Here is a 23570-nt window from a genome sequence, read left to right as displayed (position 1 = left end):
TCTGTAGCCCAACCCGTTCTGATGGGTGCCTGAGGTCATTGAAATAAATGAACTCTACTTGATCTGCCCCGTGTGTATTCGGCATGAATGATAAAAGATGATGATATGCTTGCCTATGAATTAAATTCAAATTTTTAAGATACATTTAGTCGTACGTAAACTACAGGAGTACCTCAAGCTGACTATCTAACAATTATGATCTTGTCTTAGGTGGTTTAGTGTCTAACACAACTTTTACTGAGCTGGGACTGAACCCATCTGAATCAACGCTTATACATGTGGTAAATGGTAGTATCTATACAAAAGACACAATAGAACTGGATGGGGAAACTAACAAGGTGAGTTGATTTCAGTATTTGTACCGACATCTTTCAGACCTGGATTGACAGTTACCTGGCTACGTCTAACAAACTTTTCAAAGGACAAAAACATTAAAATTTATCATTAAAAAACACATTTAATAATACTTTAGTTGTAATGCGTTAAAATGTAGGAACTTTAGAAAATGTGAAATCTAAATGAAAGTGCGTGCACAAAATGAAAAAAAATCTCTGTTATTATTGTGTGCAATAGTGTTCCAATAGTGATTTGGGCCGTGGGAATAATTAATACTTTTATCCCCAGAGTCGCTGTGATGAGACAAAAACAGGGAGATGGCATCTAACTTGCGCTGGTGTGGTGAGTTTCTCTAACATGTATCTCTTCCATCCAAGAATATCGCATAAATAATGACTTTAAAGCACAAACATAAACAAAAACTGTTGAAAAATTAGAACCTGTTAAACGTGTTTTTTAATCGACTGATTTTGTTATACTTATTTATTAAGAATACAACACCAAAGCCATTCTCATATGTAGACCAGCCTTTTAAAACCTTACTCAAAATTTAAAGATAATGTTTCAACTTCTTAGGATACCGGGGCGTTGCTTATTGTTCAAATGAACTATAGTGACGACCATGATCCGAAGTTTCCACAGATTCTAAAGCGTGGAGTTCGGGTCCAGGAGGTGAGTGATGTTTTCTTGGGGTTTGTGTGCTTATGTATCCAACTTTAAGTACAAGTCGATATTTGTCAAAACCTAAATACAAGAAATTTGGGTTTATCGTAACAAGGGAACGTTTTGGCAAATATTATAAGGATATTTGATAGCCGAAAATATTTTTTAAAATCGGTAATATTATTGTTAAAACAGATTGTATTAATTTTTAGGGACAAAAAGAAAGCAACTGCCAATTTCCTTGTTTTATCCATAATAAAATGTTTTATTTCGATCTTTAAAAGTGGATTTTTTCTAAAATGTGCACATGCATATATATATATATATATATATATATATATATATATATATATATATATATATATATATATATATATATATTATATTTATAATATTAAAAAACTCGACTTCATTTGCCCCATGAACAACCTGGTCCTTATGTAACCTTTCTCCAAGTGTCAAAATGTGATGAAATGTTACCACATATTATTTCTTATTATATTTGCTCACATGCTTTTGCCCTATGTTTTTTAGACTCTTTTTATTTGTCACTAAAACAACATTTAACTAACGTTACAGCGAGTGCCGTTGGGTACTGTTGTCTTGAATTTCACCAACGCAAACTACACCGTCACGGACGATGATTGTAACTCTCAACCGCCCCTGTACGATGTTTCGTCTGTGAGTTACCAGAACTGTACCGTCTGTTGTTACCAGTGTTTCTTCTAGACTTTTTCCTCGAGGGGGAGGGGGGAGCACTAATAAAGAGATATATATATATATATATATATATATATATATATATATATATATATATATATATATATATATATATATATGTATATATATATATATATATATATATATATATATATATATATATATATATTCTATGAGAATTCTACTTCGTTCGGGCGGGGCAGTGGGGGGAGCCCCCTCGAAGAGATGCCTAAAAGAAACTCTAGTTGTTACCCATAATTTTTTACCCATAATAAGACAGTATTTAAAACATTTGAATATTTTGTAGGAAACTGGTTCGTTTACCGTGACGAATTCGGCGATAATTGTAGCCAAGGAGTTGGACTACGAACGGCAGAATTTATACAAAGTAACTCTTAAAGCTATGACATCATCGGTAGGTAACTGTCTACAATTGGCTTTATATATTTTACAGTCAACACATAGTAACTTTCTTATACTACAATACATTTATCTGTAAAAGAACGAGGTTTCTTTAGTGTGTGTTGTTCTTGCTGTGTTTGATTTGTGCATCAAACTAGTGTAGTCATATCAGTTGCTTTGTAGATATAAGCTACTCTCGCTCTCTATCATGTCATAACTATAATGGCATAAAGAAGGTGACATTCTACTGATGACATTTAAAAGTAGCTATTATCACCTCGTCAGACCGGATCTGAATACCGAACATCCAGCATGATGTTGATGATATATGTGGATGACGTTGATGACGAGAGACCAGAATTTACCAGCAGTATCTACACGCTACACGTCATGGAGGGGGTGAGTTACCTTTTTTATTACAAGCTTTTATTTAGTTTACAGTGGCGTTTATTTGTTCGTGTGTTGGTTTGCGGGTTGTGGCAAATCACGTAAATCAATTTTAAAACACTTCTAATGCAGCGATTTTGTTCCGACATTCCATATACATTTATCTCCGATGACAATGCAAGAATATCTATTTTTAACCTAATTAGCAATTACTTTTGTCATTAAAATTTAAGATATATGTCTTTTAGAAATATCAAGCAACTGGTCGGATTTTACGGGAAATATTTTAGTAAATTTGATATCTTTCTTTACTTGTAAGCTTTGTATCATGTTGGTCTCGCATCGTGAGTCTGATATTTGGTTTGGTGTTTCTGTTTGTTGTCTGTGTTGATGCATCTTATACTTGTCTGTTTACATATTACTGAGACAGGTCTCTGATATTGTTGTATGGTTCACAAAACATTATAGTCTCCATGTTGTTTATTGATTCGGTTAAAACACTGTGCCTCCCCGTTGTAAGATTAATTTCTCATTCATAGTTAAGTTTGTGAACATTTCAGTTTATGTATTAAGTTTTTTTTAATAAATTCAAGAAAAATAACTGATTCCTAAAACCCATTTAAAACATTTTATTCTACAAGTGTAATCCGTCATAGAAGTTACAAACTTACTGTTTCCCGATCATTGTTTAAAATCCAACATTATTTTTTCGTCTGCTTATTTTGGAAATGTGTTAGGGGTCGTCTATAAATGACGTCACACTCTTAGGGGGGGGGATGGGGGTCCGTAATTTTGTGACGGTGTGTGATGAGGGAGAGGGGGGGGGTCAGATGGTGCAACGTCACACTTTTGTATTATAAAAAAGCAATCTTAGAAAACGAATTTTAGACGTTATTTCGCGTTTTAGAAAACGGTTTTAATAAATTGTAATAGGAATTGATTAAAACACTCTATTTTGACAGAGTTCAGACTAAATTTTGGAAAAATATCGATGTTTAAAAAAAATTCAACTGCAATTTTGAGGGGGGGGGGGTTGTAGGCTGAGGTGTGACGTCCTTTTAGGGGGGGGGAAGGTCTGGCTTTTTGTGACGATGTGTGACGGAGGGGAGGGGGGGTAAAATTGTCAAAAAAAGCGTGACGTCATTTATGGATGACCCCTTACACAACTGACCACCTGTTTAAAATCCATCCCATCATACAGCCTGTACCTTCTGAAGCCTGGCTGACTACAGAGCCACCTGTTCTGGCACTAGACGGAGATCGCGGCATTAACACAACGCTGAACTACAGTTTCGTAGGTGAGTACATAACATGCACGTCATCAGCTGCTAAATACATAGTACAGCCAATGTCCAGTTATAGCTAAATACATAGTACAGCCAATGTCCAGTTATATGAATATCTAATCTCTGACTATGTAATACACAAGTTTGATTTACCTTCAGCTTGTTTCTTAACTCATTGTATGTTGAATTGTATACTTTGGGATTTAAATTTATTTTTAAATATTTAATAGCTGGTGTATATCAAGGTGTATACTAGTTACCGTTGTGTATCTTTCTATTTGTATTACAACGTTTCATAATTCTTTGTTCGGTATGTTTAGTTTTGTAGTTTGTGATCTAAATTTCTTTTTAAATAGTTAATAGCGGCTGTATAAAATGGTATACATAGCTATCATACATCTTTCCAATAAAACAAACAACGCCTCAAAGCTGTGATTTCCGATAAAGTCCTTGAATTGAGTGAAGTGTTTCACCCTAGGGAAGTATGTTAATTCTATGTTGACCCCAAACAGATCCCCTGCCCACGGGTCTCAAGATGAAGATCAACTTGACCACTGGTCAACTTCGTGTCTTTGACGCACTGGACCGTGAAACCAACAGCAGCTTTATGGTCGTTGTCAAGGTCAGTTGAGCATGACGGTCTACTCTAATTAGTTCATGGTGGCGAGGTTTGACTTTCACTTCATAAGTGGGAAGGGTTAGACTAGTTTAGACTATTTTAGACTAGTGGTAAGGGTTAGCCTTGTTAGGTATAGAGACAAGAAACTTACTGAACCTAGTCTAATAAAATCCAATTTATCGCCACGTTTACAAAATAAAAACAAACTATACGCAAGCTAACTTTCTTGTTTTAGTTAAGGTCATGTCAACCATACTTGAATTTTTAACATTAATTCAGAAAATATAGAATCTCGGGAACTTTTTTTGGATGAATAGTTAGTTCTCTACGTGTGTGATACAGCATGAGCCAGATTTACTCTATACTTCTTTTTTCCATGCATATAATGTATTACAATTTTTTTTAAACTAGCAAACTCTACTAAGTTAAGCATAAGACAAAACTGTTAGCATTGGCTGCACACTTAAAAACAAAAAAAAACACTTGCACCACGATGACAAAACCTAACACCATGTACCACCATAACACCATGTACCACCCCAACACCATTTATCACCATAACACCATGTACCACCATAACCCCCTGTATCACCAGGCGGCACAAACAGACAATGATTTAATGACCGCCACCAGCACCATCAAGATAGTGGTGGACGACAGGAACGACAACAGGCCAGTCTTGACCTCGCAGACGACAGCCACGGTACAAGAGGATGCCAGACCTGGCACCACAGTCCTCCTGCTGACCGCTACTGACCAGGATGAGGTACAAAAATTATCGACTAATGACGAAAAATGTTTACAACAAAGTTTTGACCAACGAATACTCAGTGTTAAAAACACATAAACATTGTTTATTAAAGGCTACCATTTTTACAGCAGAGTTTGTGTTAGAAACATACATATTGTTTATTTAAAGTTACCATTTAATTTACTGCAGTAAATTACGAATTAATGATTAGTGATTTTGTTCATGACCGTGGTATATCAAGTAGATAGTCATATAATAAACTTAGTTGTTGTTTTTTTAAGTTCGCTACATGTTTCGGGAAGTCAAAAAGTTCAGTACTTGTAGATGTATTATCATCCTATTTAGGTGGATCCATTTTTGTCTGCTATTAACAATTTATATTTGTATTCAAAAGAAATGTACTTGACCTTGGCATCATTTTATCTACCGACCCCAGGGCATAAACTCACAGTTTGATTACGTCATGGCATCGGATGACCTGGCAGCTTTCAATTTGAGCTACGATGACGTAACTCAGAAAACCTGGTTGGTCGTGTCGGATTCTAAAGCTTTGCGTGGCAAAGAGACGGGTCATGTCAAGGTCAGTAGTTCATGTGTGTCAAGGTCAGTAGCTCGTGTCAAGGTTAGTAGCTCATGTCGAGGTCAGTAGCTCATGTCAAGATCGGTAGCTAATGTCAAGGTCAGTAGCGCATGTCAAGGTCAATAGTCCATGTCAAGATCAGTAGCTCATGTCAAGGTTAGTCGCTCAAGTCAATGTCAATAGCTCGTGTCAAGGTCAGTAGCTCATTTCAAGGCCAGTAGTTCGTGTTAAGGTCAGTAGCTCGTGACAAGGTCAGTAGTTCATGTCAAGGTCAGTCTCTCGTGTCAAGTAAGTCGGTCATGCTAATGTGGGTGTGGGTGTCAATGTGAGTCTCTATTGACAAGGTGAGACGGTCATGTTAAGGTGAGACTCGTGCTAATGTCAAGGGTGAGACTGTCAATTCAAAGTGAGACGGTTGTAGCTTTAATAATTGCACTTGAGTCTGTGTCCTTCTAGTGGTGATGATCTACAGTTAACGTAAATTATGTCGTTGTCATGACAACAAAACTTTTGTTTACAGGTGTATCTGGTAGAGAGAAGCCCGCCAGATGGTGGGGCGCCGTGTGACAACGTCACAACCTGCGTGGCGGACATCACCGTGACCATTGCTGACGTCAACATGAACAGTCCTGTGTTCACACAACAGGCGTATAGCTTCAGCGTACAGGGGGATCCCCAGGTCGTTGGCCAGGTCAGTTCAGCAAGGTGATCTTTGAGGTCATTGGTCAGGTAAGTTCTTTAATGTGATCTTTGAGGTCATTGGTCAGGTAAGTTCTTTAAGGTGATCTGTGAGGTCATTGGTCAGGTAAGTTCTTTAAGGTGATTTGTGAGGTCATTGGTCAGATAAGTTCTTTAAGGTGATCTGTGAGGTCATTGGTCAGGTAAGTTCTTTAAGGTGATCTTTGAGGTCATTGGTCAGATAAGTTCTTTAAGGTGATCTGTGAGGTCATTGGTCAGGTAAGTTCTTTAAGGTGATCTTTGAGGTCATTGGTCAGGTAAGTTCTTTAAGGTGATCTTTGAGGTCATTGGTCAGGTAAGTTCTTTAAGGTGATCTTTGAGGTCATTGGTCAGGTAAGTTCTTTAAGGTGATCTTTGAGGTCATTGGTCAGGTAAGTTCTTTAAGGTGATCTTTGAGGTCATTGGTCAGGTAAGTTCTTTAAGGTGATCTTTGAGGTCATTGGTCAGGTAAGTTCAGCAAGGTGATATTTGAGGTCATTGGTCAGGTAAGTTCTTTAATGTGATCTTTGAGGTCATTGGTCAGGTAAGTTCAGCAAGGTGATATTTGAGGTCATTGGTCAGGTAAGTTCTTTAAGGTGATCTTTGAGGTCATTGGCCAGGTAAGTTCAGCAAAGGGATTTCAGGTCATTTAAGAGGTAAATTGATCAAGATATTTACCTCATTGGCCAGATAAGCTCATCAAGGCGATATTTAGGTCAATAGCCAGTTAATTCACGCACGATAATTTTTACGAAGTGTCTACTCGGAATAAGATTTTTCGGCAAAAGATAGTTCTGCGCATGCGCAGTGACCTATGGCTAGGGTTAGGGCTAGAATGAGGGTTAGGGGTAGGATTAGGGATAGGGTTAGGGATAGGATTAGGGTTAGGGATAGGATTAGGGCTAGGGTTAGGGTTGGGTTAGGGATAGGGTTAAGGATAGGATTAGGGTTGGTATTAGGGTTCTGCGGTTGTAAACACACGCATGCGCAGTACCATCGAAAACATCGCCGCTAAGTCGTAGTTTCTCTCCATTGCGCATGCGTATCGCATGCGTATCTTATTCCGACTAGAATCGGCCTAATTTTTATATGTTCAACACGCAAAGAATTCGGAATAATTTGTTTAGTCAATTTTTTTATAGAAAATGTTCAATATTATCAAGTAAACAACAGTAAAAAAAAATAATTTATTTGTGTTTATAGGCCTACCGGTATAACAACATCAAATATGAGTAATAAAAAAAACTATTGTGTATAATCCAGTGATCTAAATACCTCAGGGTGCTCAGTGTTAAACTATACATTATATGTTGATATTTTCAGGTAAATGCTGCCGATACTGACAGGGGAGATAACGCGAGAATATCGTACCAGTTGCTCAGCTCCGCCGTAGGAGATTGTAGGATGATGAGTATAAACGAGACTTCAGGGGAAATAACTCTCACGTCGAAAGTTGCGTCTCTGACTACTTGTTACATGATGGTCACCGCTTGTGATAATCCCCACGACGTATCCCTTCAGTAAGTGAAGTCAACTGTAAACTATTTTTTACTGTACTAAAAGCTATAAAACTTTGTGAAAACTAGACGATCAAAATACCCCAAATAAAAAGAAAGTTACACGGGGAGGTAAGAAAGAAAATTGTGCAAATATTGATTTCTTTTTTATATGGACGAGTGGGAGGAGGGCGAAATTTTTTGCTAAGCTTGAAACATATAAATGACTAACGTTGTTTGATGCGTGGAATAGAATTGGCCGAAACAGTACCTAACTCAATGCCAAACTTCTCTATATCCATAATCCTAACACAATCAAAACTCTACAAATGAATGCATTTCATTTATTATCCCTTCTATTATAAGCTGATTGAATTTAACGACAGTTTGGTACTTTACTATAAACATTTGCCTTACAAAAAAAAATGTGAAGCCTTACAAGTTAGAACTTTTTCAACTACTGGTAAACAAAAATGGAGTCGGCAGAATCATCACACGCACAAGGAGATGAACAATTTGTTCAACCAAAGACTAAATCAAGAAAAAGAAAAGAACCAGATATGGATACAAATGATATTTCAAACCCTTCTGCCAAAAGACCACATTTTAAACCTTTTAACACTGTTACTTCGACTTCTTCAAAAGGTGAAATTAGAAGAATACCTGTACCGTCACATCGCTACACACCATTACAGAAAGACTGGCTTAAAATTTTCACACCAATAGTGGAGAACTTGAAGCTTAATGTCAGATTTGTTGCAAAAAAACGACAAGTTGAGATAAAGGCAGGAAAAGAAACTGAAGATATTGGAGCTCTACAAAGACCTGAAGATTTTGTTAAAGCTTTTATTTTGAAGTTGATGATGCATTGGCCTGACTGAGACTGGATCATTGGTATTTAGAAAGTTTTTATGTGACTGATGTCAAACCACTCAAGGGAGATCACCTTTCTAGAGCAATAGGCAGGGTGGCAGGGAACAATGGGAAAACAAAGTTTACAATAGAAAATGTCACAACTACCAGGATCGTCTTGGCAGACAGTTAAGTCCACATCCTGGGATCTTATCAAAATATTCAGATAGCCAGGAGGGCAATTTGTAATTTAATTCTTGGCAGTGCACCAAGCAAAGTCTATGGGCAAATGAGGACTGTGGCTTCAAGAGCAGCCAGTAGATTCTAAAGCTATTCATGTATAAATGGATATAGTCTGAAATAAATATGCTATATTAAAAACAAATTGAAGCCTTACAGCTTGATTTGGTTATCTTTAGACTCCATGTGTCTGGCATCCAATCTGTACAGTCAGATGTACGGACATTACTTCTTGTGGCCCTGTTACTTCCTCGCGTTTTAATTCTACCAGAGATGTACACACGATACGTCTTTGAGGACTGTTCCTTTCAAGCGATGTGATTCAATCAGGCGGATGTACTATAACCGTCACAACATTGGGGGACTTTTTCTTTCAGACACTGTTACACAACAGATACTAGTATAAGGAACTATTTCTTTCAGACGCTGTTACTTAATGAGAAAGATACACAAATATTACTAGTTTAAGGATTCATTTCTTTCAGAAGCTGCAATTTAAATAGAAAGGTTCACAAAGGTTACTAGTAGGCCTGTAAGGAACTATTTCTTTCAGACGCTGTAATTTAAACAGATACACAACAGATACTAGTATAAGGAACTATTTCTTTCAGACGCTGTAATTTAAACAGATACAGATACTACTATAAGGAACTATTTCTTTCAGACGCTGTAATTTAAACAGATACAGATACTAGTATAATGAACTATTTCTTTCAGACGCTGTAATTTAAACAGATACACAACAGATACTAGTATAAGGAACTATTTCTTTCAGACGCTGTAATTAAAACAGATACACAACAGATACTAGTATAAGGAACTATTTCTTTCAGACGCTGCACCTCCGTGCCTGTCTCTGTCATCCTCTCCCCTCCCGCCAACACCACCGCATCCAGCACCAAGGACGTCACGATTCCTGAGAATGTTCCAGTGGGCACGATCGTCACAGATCTACCTGTAGGTATCTCTGTCATTCTTTGCCTGGTCATTGAGTTTGTGTTCAAGGTCATTGACCTCATCATCTGGAACAAACAGTTTTCATTTTTTTTTTACAAAAAATAAATAAATAATTGGCTTTCATTTTATTTATATATATTCATTATATATTTCGGAATTATTTTCAGTTTAATGTGGCTGTATATATTCAACTTCTAGTTGTGTAATCAAATCATTGTTGTTGTTTATTTTTCCAGAAAACAAATTTAAAGACTAACGCCACAGATTTTAAGATAGTTGAAGAGTAAGACATTAACATATATTTTATCTTTAATATTGACTAATTAATTTGTGACTAGGCTAATTACTTAAATTAATATGACATATTTTAATGGCATATTAAAACTATACACATACCTACATAAATAAACCAAAAACATATTTTCATATATAAATGTTTTACTAATATAGCCATAATATTGAGCTACTCATAGCCTAAGAAATAGTGGTAGAAACGGCACAGGGCAGTAATATGCATTCGTATGAATATATACTCACTGTATAGCAGCAGAAACAGTAATGTATATGTGTATGGGTCAGTATACAATCCCAAAGATGCACACGCATAAGAATAGACTCACGCACACACACACACACACACATATATATATATATATATATATATATATATATATATATATATATATATATATATATATATATATATATATATATATAGATAGATAGATAGATAGATAGATAGATAGATAGATAGATAGATAGATAGATAGATAGATAGATAGATAGATAGATAGATAGATAGATAGATAGATAGATAGATAGATAGATAGATAGATAGATAGATAGATAGATAGATAGATAGATAGATAGATAGATAGATAGATAGATAGATAGATAGATAGATAGATAGATAGATAGATAGATAGATAGATAGATAGATAGATAGATAGATAGATAGATAGATAGATAGATAGATAGATAGATAGATAGATAGATAGATAGATAGATAGATAGATAGATAGATAGATAGATAGATAGATAGATAGATAGATAGATAGATAGATAGATAGATAGATAGATAGATAGATAGATAGATAGATAGATAGATAGATAGATAGATAGATAGATAGATAGATAGATAGATAGATAGATAGATAGATAGATAGATAGATAGATAGATAGATAGATAGATAGATAGATAGATAGATAGATAGATAGATAGATAGATAGATAGATAGATAGATAGATAGATAGATAGATAGATAGATAGATAGATAGATAGATAGATAGATAGATAGATAGATAGATAGATAGATAGATAGATAGATATATATATGACTTAAAATTTCTTTTCACAGCATTCTGTACACAAACGCTGATAGATAGATAGATAGATAGATAGATATATATATGACTTAAAATTTCTTTTCACAGCATTCTGTACACAAACGCTGATATGGATAGAGAGAAACAAGACGGCTATAGAGTTTTGGCCTTTGAAGATACGGTAGGAGTAAAAAAAAATTATTCTTGCCATTTCTTCTTCTGGTAGTGTTAGCAGTCGTGTTAGATATGAGAGAAATATTAGCTCTGATAAATCTACTAGAACCAAGTACTGATCTGCTCCTCAGGCTGGTTCTGTGGCGCTGATCGTCAATGTCCATGTTGGTGACGTCAACGACAACAGACCTGCATTTGATCAGGGCCAGTATCAAATAACGCTCGGCGATGACGTCACACCTGGTCAAGTCGTTCTCCAAGTCAATGTAGGATTTTTTGTTCACATTAGCTGTAATATATATATATATATATATATATATATATATATATATATATATATATATATATATATATATATATATATATATATATATATATATAGTAAATATGTATATATATATATATATATATATATATATATATATATATATATATATATATATATATATATATATATATATATACATATATATATATATATATATATATATATATATATATATATATACATATCTAATTATGTTGCCTAGGCGACTGATGCAGATCTGAACGACAACTCACGTCTGACCTACAGGATATTGACCTGTGGGTGAGTCCTATTCTTTATTCACCAAATTTATTTGTTCCAGTCAAATGATTACGTAATGATATTTTTAAAGTACAGAAACCCTTTTTGTATTCACCACCGCAAGACGTTCTATAATTTCACATTAACCTGATCCTCTGGTTACATAATAAAACGCTATTGTTTGACGTGCGGTTTTGTTGAATTATTTCCTTGATTGGAATCATTCAGATAATGTGGTTGTTTGAAGAAATAAATAACATAATTCACCTCACACACCAACACCACTCTAGGCAGTGTTTCTTTTAGACTTTTTTCTCCGGGGGGGGGGGGGGGCTGACACTGGTAAAAGTATATATTTCCTATATAAATTCCATTTCATTGGTGGCGGTAGACCGAGAAATGCATGAAAGAAACACTGTCTTCGGGGACCACTCAACACAAGGGGGAACCCACAATCACAGACTATAAAAATACAAGACTAGCCTGTTTACATTGTTTGTGGCTCCTTTTCCATTGACGAGTTGGATTTGATTACTGTGGAAATGTTCCAGTTCAACAAAAAAAAATTAACTTCCCGTGTCTTGTGAATATTTCCAGCCAGTGGTTCAGCATCGACGGTACCAGTGGGAAGGTCAAGGTCATTACCTCACCGCCCTCTGACGTCACTGAGTGTTCTCTGGAAGTCAGTGATGCCGGAACCCCGCCTCTCCAGTCTCACACATCCGTTATGGTAATTAAACTGACCTCTGTATAAGGATACTTAGACTGGCGCTCTTTATAAATAAAGATAATTTTATTGACTTCCCATAAAAAAAGTGTACATCTTTCCTTCGAAATAAACTAACTAAATCCACTTACTTAATTATGTGAATAACATACCCACGTGTTATTCAATGGACAATAATTTTTTTTTAATAATTTATTACATCTCATTTTAAAATACAACTAAATAATAGATAATAAATTTACTTTCAATTAAGCAAAATATTTTTTTCTAAAGATTTACTTCCCCTTATTCAACGAAACTGCAATGGTTATTCTACCGACGGCCAGTGGTGAACTAATGGCCGACAGGGAGGGTGTGGCAAGGTAAGTTAGGAAATAGCCGGTTGCTATACAGGCATAAAATCAACATTTTTAAAACTGAAACCCATATCAACAGTGATTTTGGATAGTTACTTATCGATCATGTACCTAATTTGTTTAATAACATCAATAAATAACCATTACGATTTTTTAAAGAGACTAAACCAGGGGTCGGCAACCTGCGGCTCGCGAGCCGTATGCGGCTCTTTGGATGTCAAGTTGCGGCTCTCCAGCTCCTTGCAAAAATATTATTATAGTTATATAACTTCAATTTTACTGGACGGTGGGGTACACGTTTATCCTGCGTTCAGTGGGGTGGAAGATAAGCCTGGTGAGAACCGAAGGACAGAAGCGACCGATAAACTGTAATCAAACCGATATCTAAGCCATTTAGTCGAAGTTTGCCGTGTTGAGGCCTGCCTGGCTAATTGGAGACACCTCCTGAGCCGATATTGTCCGTAAAAAAGACAAACACAAATTAACAGCTTCTAAAGTCAATTGGAATAGTCCTATAAGTATATTACTTGATTACTAATTTATTATTCTGGTGAAACATGTGTATTTTTTATGAATTAATATTAATTCATATTTAAAGCTATTTATTTTAATAATAATCATTAAAAAAGTTTTAAAAAACCCACGTTTTCTGATTGAACTAAAAAGTAGAAAATAAATGCTATAGGCCCTACATCACAATAATGCAAGCGATCACTCTACTATAAGCTAGCAAAAACGTGGGGCGCCGAAGTAAAAGTTATATTACTATTGATTAGATAATACTATTGACTTTTATTAGGGAGCTTGTAGAGAGTCAACAGTATTAGAAACTGTAAGAAAATCACGGCGCCCCACGTTTTTGCTAGCTTATAGTAGAGTGATCGCTTGCATTATTGTGATGTAGGGCCTATAGCATTTATTTTCTACTTTTTAGTTCAATCAGAAAACGTGGGTTTTTTAAAACTTTTTTAATGATTATTATTTTCTACTTTTTAGTCTTTGTCTGTTTGTTTGCATTAAAATCTTGCTATCGATTTTATCTTTTCACTTTTTTTGGGTAAACGAAGACAACTCGTAAAAAGACAACTCGTAAAAAGACAACTCGTAAAAAGACAACTCGTAAAAAACTCGTTGTTTGAATACGTTACTGACTAGAACACATAGATTTGAACCCGTGTCGAGTGGGATAGCAATCGTGTGCCCAACCACTCGACCATATCGTCTCCCCCAAACTGGCCTACCTCCTGTAAGTTTAAACTCGGTTCAAGCTAAATTCTCTGCCCCTAAGCCTGTGGCGACATGTGATCGTTCGCTTCACTGCGCGCGAGGTACGCGTCGCTGGTTTTTTTTCTAATGGCTAGCAGAGGAGAATTATATATATAGATTATATAGCGGTCTAAAATGCTCAATAAAATGTTTCCATTGATCAATTTAGTAATAATAACAATTGAATATTCAATGGTCATCCAAAAGAAAGCTTCCCTGAAAATTTCAGCGCGCTAGCTAACTGGGAAGTGCCAGAAATTTCGATCGCAAGATAAAATCCTAATCAAATGCCAATATATTGAAATAAAATGTTAGTGGCTCTTTAAAAACTGGGAAATTTTGTAAATTGTAACTTTTGGCTCTTCAGTAGTAAAAGGTTGCCCATCCCTGGTGTATACCGCATGTGCGGGTGTTGATTTATAAAAACTAGTAAAACTATTACCTTAAAGGGAAACAACAAAATGACATTTCTAAATTTAAAATAAAAATATTACGAAAGAACAAAATACAATACACTGATATAATCGTTAATAGATTAAATTATAAATAACAATTTGTACTTTAAACAGTGTATAATTGTTTTTCAATGTTCAAAATTTTGGATGAGTAAGAAATTAATTACGAATAGAGACACTTTAGATTTATTACAATCTTAGTTCTACAGTAACTTTAATCTACTCTTAGTTATCGCAGTTCTTAATGCCAATGTTACTATTATTTCTTGATCCCTTTATATCAAAGGGATAAATCATAAAAATTGATATGATTAATATTAATGCCGTTATTTTGGATTAGTGCATAATAGGTTGTTACTGTTTAATTTGGAGTCATTGAGCTGTAGATCTAATTCTTAAACTTACTTACACAGGTGGAGGCGACACGTGAGGGTGTGGGGTGAGATGTGTTGGCATAATGTGAGAGCTTAGATGTGAGGGTGTGGGGCGAGATGTGTAGACATAATGTGAAAGTGTGGGGCGAGATGTGTAGGCATAATGTGAGAGTGTGGGGTGAGATGTGTAGACATAATGTGAGAGTGTGGGGTGAGATGTGTAGGCATAATGTGAGAGTGTGGGTGAGATGTGTAGACATAATGTGCAGTGTGGGGTGAGGAGTGTAAGTGACATATGAGGGTGTGGGGTGAGATGTGTAGACATAATGTGAGAGTGTGGGGTGAGATGTGTAGACATAATGTGAGAGTGTGGGGTGAGATGTGTAGGCATAATGTGAGAGTGTGGGGTGAGATGTGTAGACATAATGTGAGAGTGTGGGGTGAGATGTGTTGGCATAATGTGAGAGTGTGGGGTGAGATGTGTAGACATAATGTGAGAGTGTGGGGTGAGATGTGTTGGCATAATGTGAGAGTGTGGGGTGAGGAGTGTAGGCGACATATGAGGGTGTGGGGTGAGATGTGTTGGCATAATGTGAGAGTGTGGGGTGAGATGTGTAGACATAATGTGAGAGTGTGGGGTGAGATGTGTTGGCATAATGTGAGAGTGTGGGGTGAGGAGTGTAGGCGACATATGAGGGTGTGGGGTGAGATGTGTTGGCATAATGTGAGAGTGTGGGGTGAGATGTGTAGACATAATGTGAGAGTGTGGGGTGAGATGTGTTGGCATAATGTGAGAGTGTGGGGTGAGGAGTGTAGGCGACATATGAGGGTGTGGGGTGAGATGTGTTGGCATAATGTGAGAGTGTGGGGTGAGATGTGTAGACATAATGTGAGAGTGTGGGGTGAGATGTGTTGGCATAATGTGAGAGTGTGGGGTGAAGAGTGTAGGCGTAATGTGATGGTGTGGGGTTAGGAGTGTAGGCGACGTATGAGGGCTTTGGAGTGAGATGTGAGGGTGTGGGGTGAATGTGGATGAGCGGAGAAAGGATGTGAGGGTGTGGGGTGAATGTGGGGGTGTGGCGATGGAATGTGATGTGATGGTGTGAGAGTGGAAGTGAGATGTGCGGGTGTGGGAGTGAGATGTGAGGGTGTGGGAATGGGAGGGAGATATGAGAGTGTGGAAGTGAGATGAGAGATGTGATAGTGTGGTAGTGATTTCTGGAATGTGGAGATGGGATGTGAGGGTGTGGAGGTGGATGTGACAGTATGGGGTGAGATGTGTAGGTGAATATGTGCGTGTGGTAGATTGTTGAGTATGTTGACGGATCATTACATATGTTGACGGATCATTACAGTATTACAGACGATTGTTGGCTGTTATGATTGTAGCTAGTTGCACAAGTAAATTAAATATGACGTCACAGGCTAAAACCTTTCGTGCACAACAAAATCTAATTCAAGTGTAGTCGTTCGCATTGTCATGTTAACCGTTTAAAAAACGATAGAACGCGATTATGATTCCAATCATATATGCCCTTCTTATTAGCAGCGGTTATTGGCCGTTACTGCCGTATAATTTTTATTTCAACATTTTACTTGTTTTTGTTAATCTCATATTGAGTTTAAAAGGTAAGTTTTCAAAAATTCAATTAAAATAGTAAAACATTGAGACTAACTCTGTTTTAGTGGGATTATTTTCGTTTTTTATTAAACTTTCTAACTGGCATATTTATTTTAGTTTTTTTCCGTTTAGCAGACTATGCAAAATGTCTCACAAACTAAGTACCCTATTAGCGGTATCGATACCGCATTTTCATGTTCCTTCGTTTTATTTCACCTTCTAACTAAAAAAAACACCTGACATATTTACAATCACCAATTTGCTAAATTAACCTGCTCAAACTTTAAGCCACGTTAAGACACGCTTTACCTTGCCACATATCGACCTGCACAGGTATATATATATATATATATATATATATATATATATATATATATATATATATATATATATATATATATATATATATATATATATATATATATATATATATATTCCTTATGAAATATTGTAATATTGAAATAAAAATGTGTGTGGCTCTTTAAAACTTAGAAATTTGGTAAATTATAACTTTTGGCTCTTCCGTCTCAAAGGGTTGCCGACCCCTGGACTAAACTAATATTTATATTACATAAGAGAAATGCATGAGCAGCTTTTATTATTTTTTTTCAGAAAATTATCTGGCATACTAGGCGTTAATGTACACATCCACAGCATCGATAGTCTAGGAGATGTCGCCAGTCTAGGGTAAGTACATGGTAGAGGTAGCCTTGAAACCTACTCAAGGTCCCTTCGTTAAAAGCCTTAGTTCACATTAGAGTTTGATCCGTTTTTGATGCTAAGCCTCTGCTAATGACAGAATACATCATAAAACAAGTTAATAAAAAGTCTAGTGACAATTTAAGCGCAATTTCCTTATGTTATCCATAACAATTTTTAATTTTTTGTGACCCAACGAAAGGATATTTTTTCGAGCTAAATACCTACACGATGCTCAGTTTAAATTTTCTTCCTAGGCCTACAAGATGCTCAGTTTAAAAAAGTAGTAAATATTTTTTGTGACCGAACGAAAGGATATTTTTGAAAACTTTCTTCGGCAATATTGTTCTAAATTATGGCAGGAATCGATTGGTAAATGTTTCAAGTCACTAAGTGGTCTGGTTGCCGGAGATATGGAGCAAACACTGCATTTGTTCGAGGTTTTTTGGCTTTTCCGGGAAATCCAGGAAGGAATTCCGGGAATTTTTTTGGCCCACAATCATCCTTGGAACTCACTTAACATATTTGCTTTTGGAACTAGTCCTCGATATTGCTTCGTTGAGGAGGAGATACCACTTAAAGCTGCGGACACACATCCATCCATACATCCATCCAGAAATGACGAGTTAATAATCGCAATTGTCCGTATGGAAATTGCGCTAAAAATGGTTATGTATATTCTGGTCTCTAAAGTTTAAATGTTTTCAGCTTTTTTACAACAATCGATAAATTTGTGTTAATAAATTGAAGAATTCATTTGTAAACTCCAGCAGTATTAATGGATTTCAGAATCTGATATTTTTATTTCTACTTGGATGACTCTTTCGGGGTTAGGATTAGAATTAGATTCCATTGAAAGATTATTGTTATAGTTTATTTATGGTAATGGCTAGGGTGTTGATACTTGCAAAAGTAAATATATGACTTGCTGGCGCTATACTAGAGGCATTAAGTAATGTAGTAAAGAGATCATCCTAAGATAAATACAATACACGATTAGAGTAATTCGCATTATGTTTGTGTATATCTTAGCTCAAAGGTCTATATCTCCGCTACAACTGCTGATGGTCACAAAGTTTATCCAACAGATCTGAACAGGTAAAGTTTCATTTGGTAGATCAAATACGTCAGACAGTCCATTGTTCTAATTATTAATTACATCACACAAAGACCAATAAAGGCTTACACAACCAAGCCACAAACTCACTCATCTACTGCCTACTTATAGCCCACACTGTTAACTCACACCAGTACATCACTGTCTACTTAAAGTTAAGGCCCACACAACCACTAATACGTAGCCCACTTATAGCCCACCCAATAATCCCACACAATCGTTAAGTCCCACACAGCCTATTTAAACCCCACACAATAATCCCACACAATAGTTACTCCACAACCTACTTAAGGCCCACACAATAACCCCACACAATAGTTACTCCACAGCCTACGTAAGGCCCACACAATAATCCCACACAATAGTTACTCCACAGCCTACGTAAACCCCACACAATAGTTACTCCACAGCCTACTGAAAGCCCACACTATAATCCCACACACCACTATTCCACAGCCTACTTAAAGCCGACACAATAATCCCACACACACTCGTACCCCACAGCCTACTTAAAGCCCACACAATAATCCCACACAATAATCCCACACACCACTACTCCTCAGCCTATTTAAACCCCACACAATAATCCCACACACCACTACTCCTCAGCCTATTTAAACCCCACACAATAATCCCACACAATAATCTCCACAGCCTACTTAAAGCCCACGCCCCAGCCATCTACTCAGCCTTCCAGAAGTCCACCAAGTCTGAAGACAGCGAGAAGCTGTTTACTGTCCCATTCAGCGTAGTGCTAGCCCTGGCCATCCTACTGCTGCTCATCTGCCTGCTGTTTGCTGTTCTGCTGTACAGACAGAGACAGAAGTAAGTTCGACCCAGCCTTCGTACAGCATTCATTCGGATTTGCTTTATGGCTCATTAACATTCTGTTGCATTGATTCATATTTATTGTACTATTCATCAACTACTTTATTATTGTTGTGAAGACACAGACACGCATTACGCGTGATCCGATGCGTGGCGCAACATACAAGACAGACGACCACAAACGGGTTACATAACAAGACTGAATGTAAACAAAGGCTCGTTAAAACTAAAATAATTTAATTAATATTTACATCAATATCATGTTCGCAGAGATTGGTTTCTTATGGTATCACCACATACATATGCAAAATCATGGATTAAATTAGCAAGCGCTTCAGAGTGCTTCTCGGGTGTGCAAGCTTACCGCTTAAATCGCTTAGAGAGTTCAGAAGACGTGTTGGCTGGTAACAATTCACACTACTTTCGTCGTTGCAATCAGACGTAGATTGTTGAACTGTGAACTTGTTGGGTTGACTTGGTAACACAAGTTTTCATCTCTGATCTGTTCATAGCACACAGCTGATCAGGTCATAGCACACAGCTGATCAGGTCATAGCACACATCTGATCAGGTCATAGCACACATCTGATTAGGTCATAGCACACAGCTGATCAGGTCATAGCACACAGCTGGACAGGTCATAGCACACAGCTAATCAGGTCATAGCACACAGCTGATTAGGTCATAGCACACAGCTGATCAGGTCATAGCACACAGCTGATCAGGTCACAGCACACAGCTGATCAGGTCATAGCACACAGCTGATCAGGTCATAGCACACAGCTGACCAGGTCATAGCACACAGCTGATCAGGTCATAGCACACAGCTGATCAGGTCATAGCACACAGCTGATCAGGTCATAGCACACAGCTGATCAGGTCATAGCACACAGCTGATCAGGTCATAGCACACAGCTGATCAGGTCATAGCACACAGCTGATCAGGTCATAGCACACAGCTGATCAGGTCATAGCACACATCTGATCAGGTCATAGCACACATCTGATTAGGTCATAGCACACAGCTGATCAGGTCATAGCACACAGCTGGACAGGTCATAGCACACAGCTAATCAGGTCATAGCACACAGCTGATTAGGTCATAGCACACAGCTGATCAGGTCATAGCACACAGCTGATCAGGTCACAGCACACAGCTGATCAGGTCATAGCACACAGCTGATCAGGTCATAGCACACAGCTGACCAGGTCATAGCACACAGCTGATCAGGTCATAGCACACAGCTGATCAGGTCATAGCACACAGCTGATCAGGTCATAGCACACAGCTGATCAGGTCATAGCACACAGCTGATCAGGTCATAGCACACAGCTGATTAGGTCATAGCACACAGCTGATTAGGTCATAGCACACAGCTGATCAGGTCATAGCACACAGCTGATCAGGTCATAGCACACAGCTGATCAGGTCATAGCACACAGCTGATCAGGAGACAATTCTTGATGGACGAGAGTTGGGGTGCGCACAGGCATATTTAGCCCGACGTGCACTAGCATAGGGTGGAGTTCATAGCCGAGAGTGGTGGGGCTGTGTTGTTTCCTTAATAGGAGTTGGATGTTAGGGATAGGTAGAGTCGGATTCACCGCAAGGGTGACCACTCTATGGCCGGTGTGTTGAGCACGGGAATACCACGGGACTTTAGGTAAACTGTGTGCAGGGGTGCGCTGGAGGTTGCGTCCTTTATACCCTGAAGCATGACAGATTCTCCGGCGTACAATGATGCCAACTAGGGTAAACAGTCACTCACCAACACTGACACGGCGGCTACCGTGTCTGGTAGAATCTTCACTGGCCTGACGTCATATTGTTGTGATCCAGAGACTGTACCTACCACAATGTATGGTAGAAAACATCTATCCAAGGTACCACTTTGACTCAGGTCACCGTCACTGCTTCGTTTGAGGACTGTGGGGGCACAGGCATATGACAGCCTAGTGTAAGGGGTCATCCATTTATGACGTTCACAAAAATTTGGAATTTTATACCCCCCTCCTCCCCGTCCACATGCGTCCACTTTCGACGAACACCCGAAGAGATGCCCGGAAGAATCTCTGCACTACAATCACAAAAACAAACAGTCTTGTTCAGATCAATTATATGTTGTGAACACACGGACATGCCTTACATGTGATCCGATGCGTAGCGGAACACATAAGACAAACAACCACAAACGGGTTACAAAACAAGACTGAATGTAAACAAAGGCTCGTTAAAACTAAAATAATTTAATATTATCTACACCTAACACAGTCTATTCTAAACACAAAATACAAAAAGCTAGTAAAACTATGGCTAAAACCTAGTATAGACCAAACCTGTACTAACCTTGGAGGTATGTACGAAACAGAGGCCATCACACACGTTTTCAATCACCTTATATACCCTTTCATAAACTGGTACCAACCGGACTATTACAACTCACAGCACGAGAACTGAACAGGGACGAACGGAATAGGGTAAAAGGTACAAACGTAATTCATCCCATTCATCCGCCTTCACTCGTTCACTACATAATTTGTTCATATTTATTTATAGCTCATCAACCTCCTGTGTCATGCGTTCATATTTATTTCGTAGTTCATTAAGCTTACGATAAACAGTTCGTTAAACGAATTCAAAAAAGAGGTTAAAAAAGTACAATTCTATTTTCGAAAAAAATTAAACGAATTCAAAAAAGAGGTTAAAAAAGTACAATTCTATTTTCGAAAAAAATCCGTGAGAATAGAAACATTTACTGGAAAGGTAGCGTTCATGTTAAATAAATGTAGGAGACAACTTTTCTAAGTCCTTTTTACAAAGAAACCTAAATAAAAACGAGACATAGAATTCAATTCTAATCATAAACAATATAAACTTTGGAAGATTTGTAATGCATAATTATTGTTTACTGTAACAATAAGGAACTAAAGCAATTGTTTGGCCAAAGCATCAGAAACGCGAACCGTTACTAGCAATCTATTATTGTTGTTAGATAAGTTTAAAACCCTAACTTTAAAATGTGCCTTTTGTCCAGGTACAAAATCAACCTCCGACTCTTTGAAAAGCTGCATCAGGACACGAAGATTTACGACGCCACCCGAAGCCTCAGCGTCACTCAGATACCGGAAGTTCGCAACGGCGACGTGTCAAGGTCGAGCCGCAGCAACGGGTCAGCGCGGTCGTCAAGGGGGGAGACTGAGGTCATTCCGTACTTCTCAAGCTTGGACCAGGGCTACGTCAACTCTACGTTTGTGGACGATGATATGACCTACAGCAACATCCAGGACCAGAGCAACGTGCGGAGAGGGAGCCGGGATACGTATGACGTTGCTGATGTTCCCGTCCCCGATTCACGTCAAGGCGAGGTCACCGAGCGCGCGTCCTTGACGACGGAAGTGACGAAAATAACGGAGCCTGCTCACGTGACCGTGATTGCCGTGAGAAGGTTGTCTCACGGCGAACAGGACCGCGAGAGTCTGGGTTTTGAGGACGAGTCACCGCCGTTAGACTCCCAGCGTCACGCGTCACTAGCCAGACGCCCGAGCGAGGCCGACAGCGGGGTCCCTGCAGAGAGCCACCACGACGACGATAATGAAGACGACGACGATAAAGAGGTCGCTGACATCTACGCCAACGTCAACAAAAACAACACCGCGGAGAAGCAACTCCACACCGGTCCCAACCTTGACCTCATGACCTTTGCCCAGACCTCGGCGCCGACGACTTCCGCCCACACGTACACCCCACACGATCCGTATGAGCCGGAGCCAGATTATGCTAAAAGAGTTCACTTTAACGAGGAGGCCAGTGCATACGGGGAGAGACCGGAAGAGGAAATCGACCAACCGTCCACGGAATTTGTAGACTCGCCTTCCCACCACGGCGATTTGGCGAATGAAATGTTTGAAATCACAGCGTTGTAAACACAGCTGTGTCGCACAGTGTGTGTTTCATACTGTCACTACACGGCGTGGTGTGTAAACAATACCATGCGGCACATATACCACACAGTGACAATAAATAGATGTGGCACACAGAGGCGTAGCAAGGGG

General features: G+C 38.0%; 2 protein-coding genes and 1 pseudogene across 2 annotated transcripts; all 3 read left to right on the top strand.

Annotated features, from left to right (window-relative positions):
• Positions 1-220: 220 nt before the first annotated feature.
• On the top strand, positions 221-11392 carry LOC131949037 (protocadherin-like wing polarity protein stan). Its single transcript, XM_059310806.1, has 15 exons — positions 221-338; positions 625-678; positions 913-1008; positions 1579-1680; positions 2027-2134; positions 2407-2520; positions 3710-3806; positions 4307-4416; positions 5009-5179; positions 5601-5744; positions 6265-6435; positions 7785-7981; positions 9883-10006; positions 10243-10289; positions 11365-11392. Exons 3-15 carry the CDS (start codon positions 940-942, stop codon positions 11390-11392), a joined length of 1482 nt encoding a protein of 493 aa, XP_059166789.1. The 5' UTR covers positions 221-338; positions 625-678; positions 913-939.
• Positions 8412-9183, top strand: LOC131949035 (RNA-binding protein PNO1-like; annotated as a pseudogene).
• Positions 11393-11446: 54 nt separating the features above from the next.
• Positions 11447-23570, top strand: LOC131949036 (uncharacterized). The gene is made up of 9 exons (XM_059310804.1): positions 11447-11513; positions 11638-11772; positions 12037-12095; positions 12672-12804; positions 13075-13163; positions 17486-17560; positions 18605-18670; positions 19344-19514; positions 22553-23570. The coding sequence occupies exons 1-9, from the start codon at positions 11463-11465 to the stop codon at positions 23439-23441; spliced, it is 1668 nt and encodes a 555-aa protein (XP_059166787.1). The 5' UTR covers positions 11447-11462; the 3' UTR covers positions 23442-23570.

Source organism: Physella acuta, unplaced genomic scaffold, assembly GCF_028476545.2.
Source record: "Physella acuta isolate Inbredline_101_S28 unplaced genomic scaffold, ASM2847654v3 ptg000670l, whole genome shotgun sequence".
Lineage (NCBI taxonomy): Eukaryota > Metazoa > Mollusca > Gastropoda > Physidae > Physella > Physella acuta.
The sequence above is the reverse complement of the archived record's forward strand: the minus strand, read 5'-3'. Positions and strand labels throughout refer to the sequence as shown.

Bases quoted from the DNA above. Each gene is read 5' to 3' on its own strand.
- LOC131949037 (XM_059310806.1), top strand. From the start codon at position 940: ATGAACTATAGTGACGACCATGATCCGAAGTTTCCACAGATTCTAAAG. The intron at 2,521-3,709 runs GTGAGTTACCTT...CCCATCATACAG, and splicing joins CGCTACACGTCATGGAGGGG to CCTGTACCTTCTGAAGCCTG. The intron at 3,807-4,306 runs GTGAGTACATAA...GACCCCAAACAG, and splicing joins GCTGAACTACAGTTTCGTAG to ATCCCCTGCCCACGGGTCTC.
- LOC131949036 (XM_059310804.1), top strand. From the start codon at position 11,463: ATGGATAGAGAGAAACAAGACGGCTATAGAGTTTTGGCCTTTGAAGAT. The intron at 11,514-11,637 runs GTAGGAGTAAAA...TCTGCTCCTCAG, and splicing joins TTTTGGCCTTTGAAGATACG to GCTGGTTCTGTGGCGCTGAT. The intron at 13,164-17,485 runs GTAAGTTAGGAA...ATTTTTTTTCAG, and splicing joins GACAGGGAGGGTGTGGCAAG to AAAATTATCTGGCATACTAG.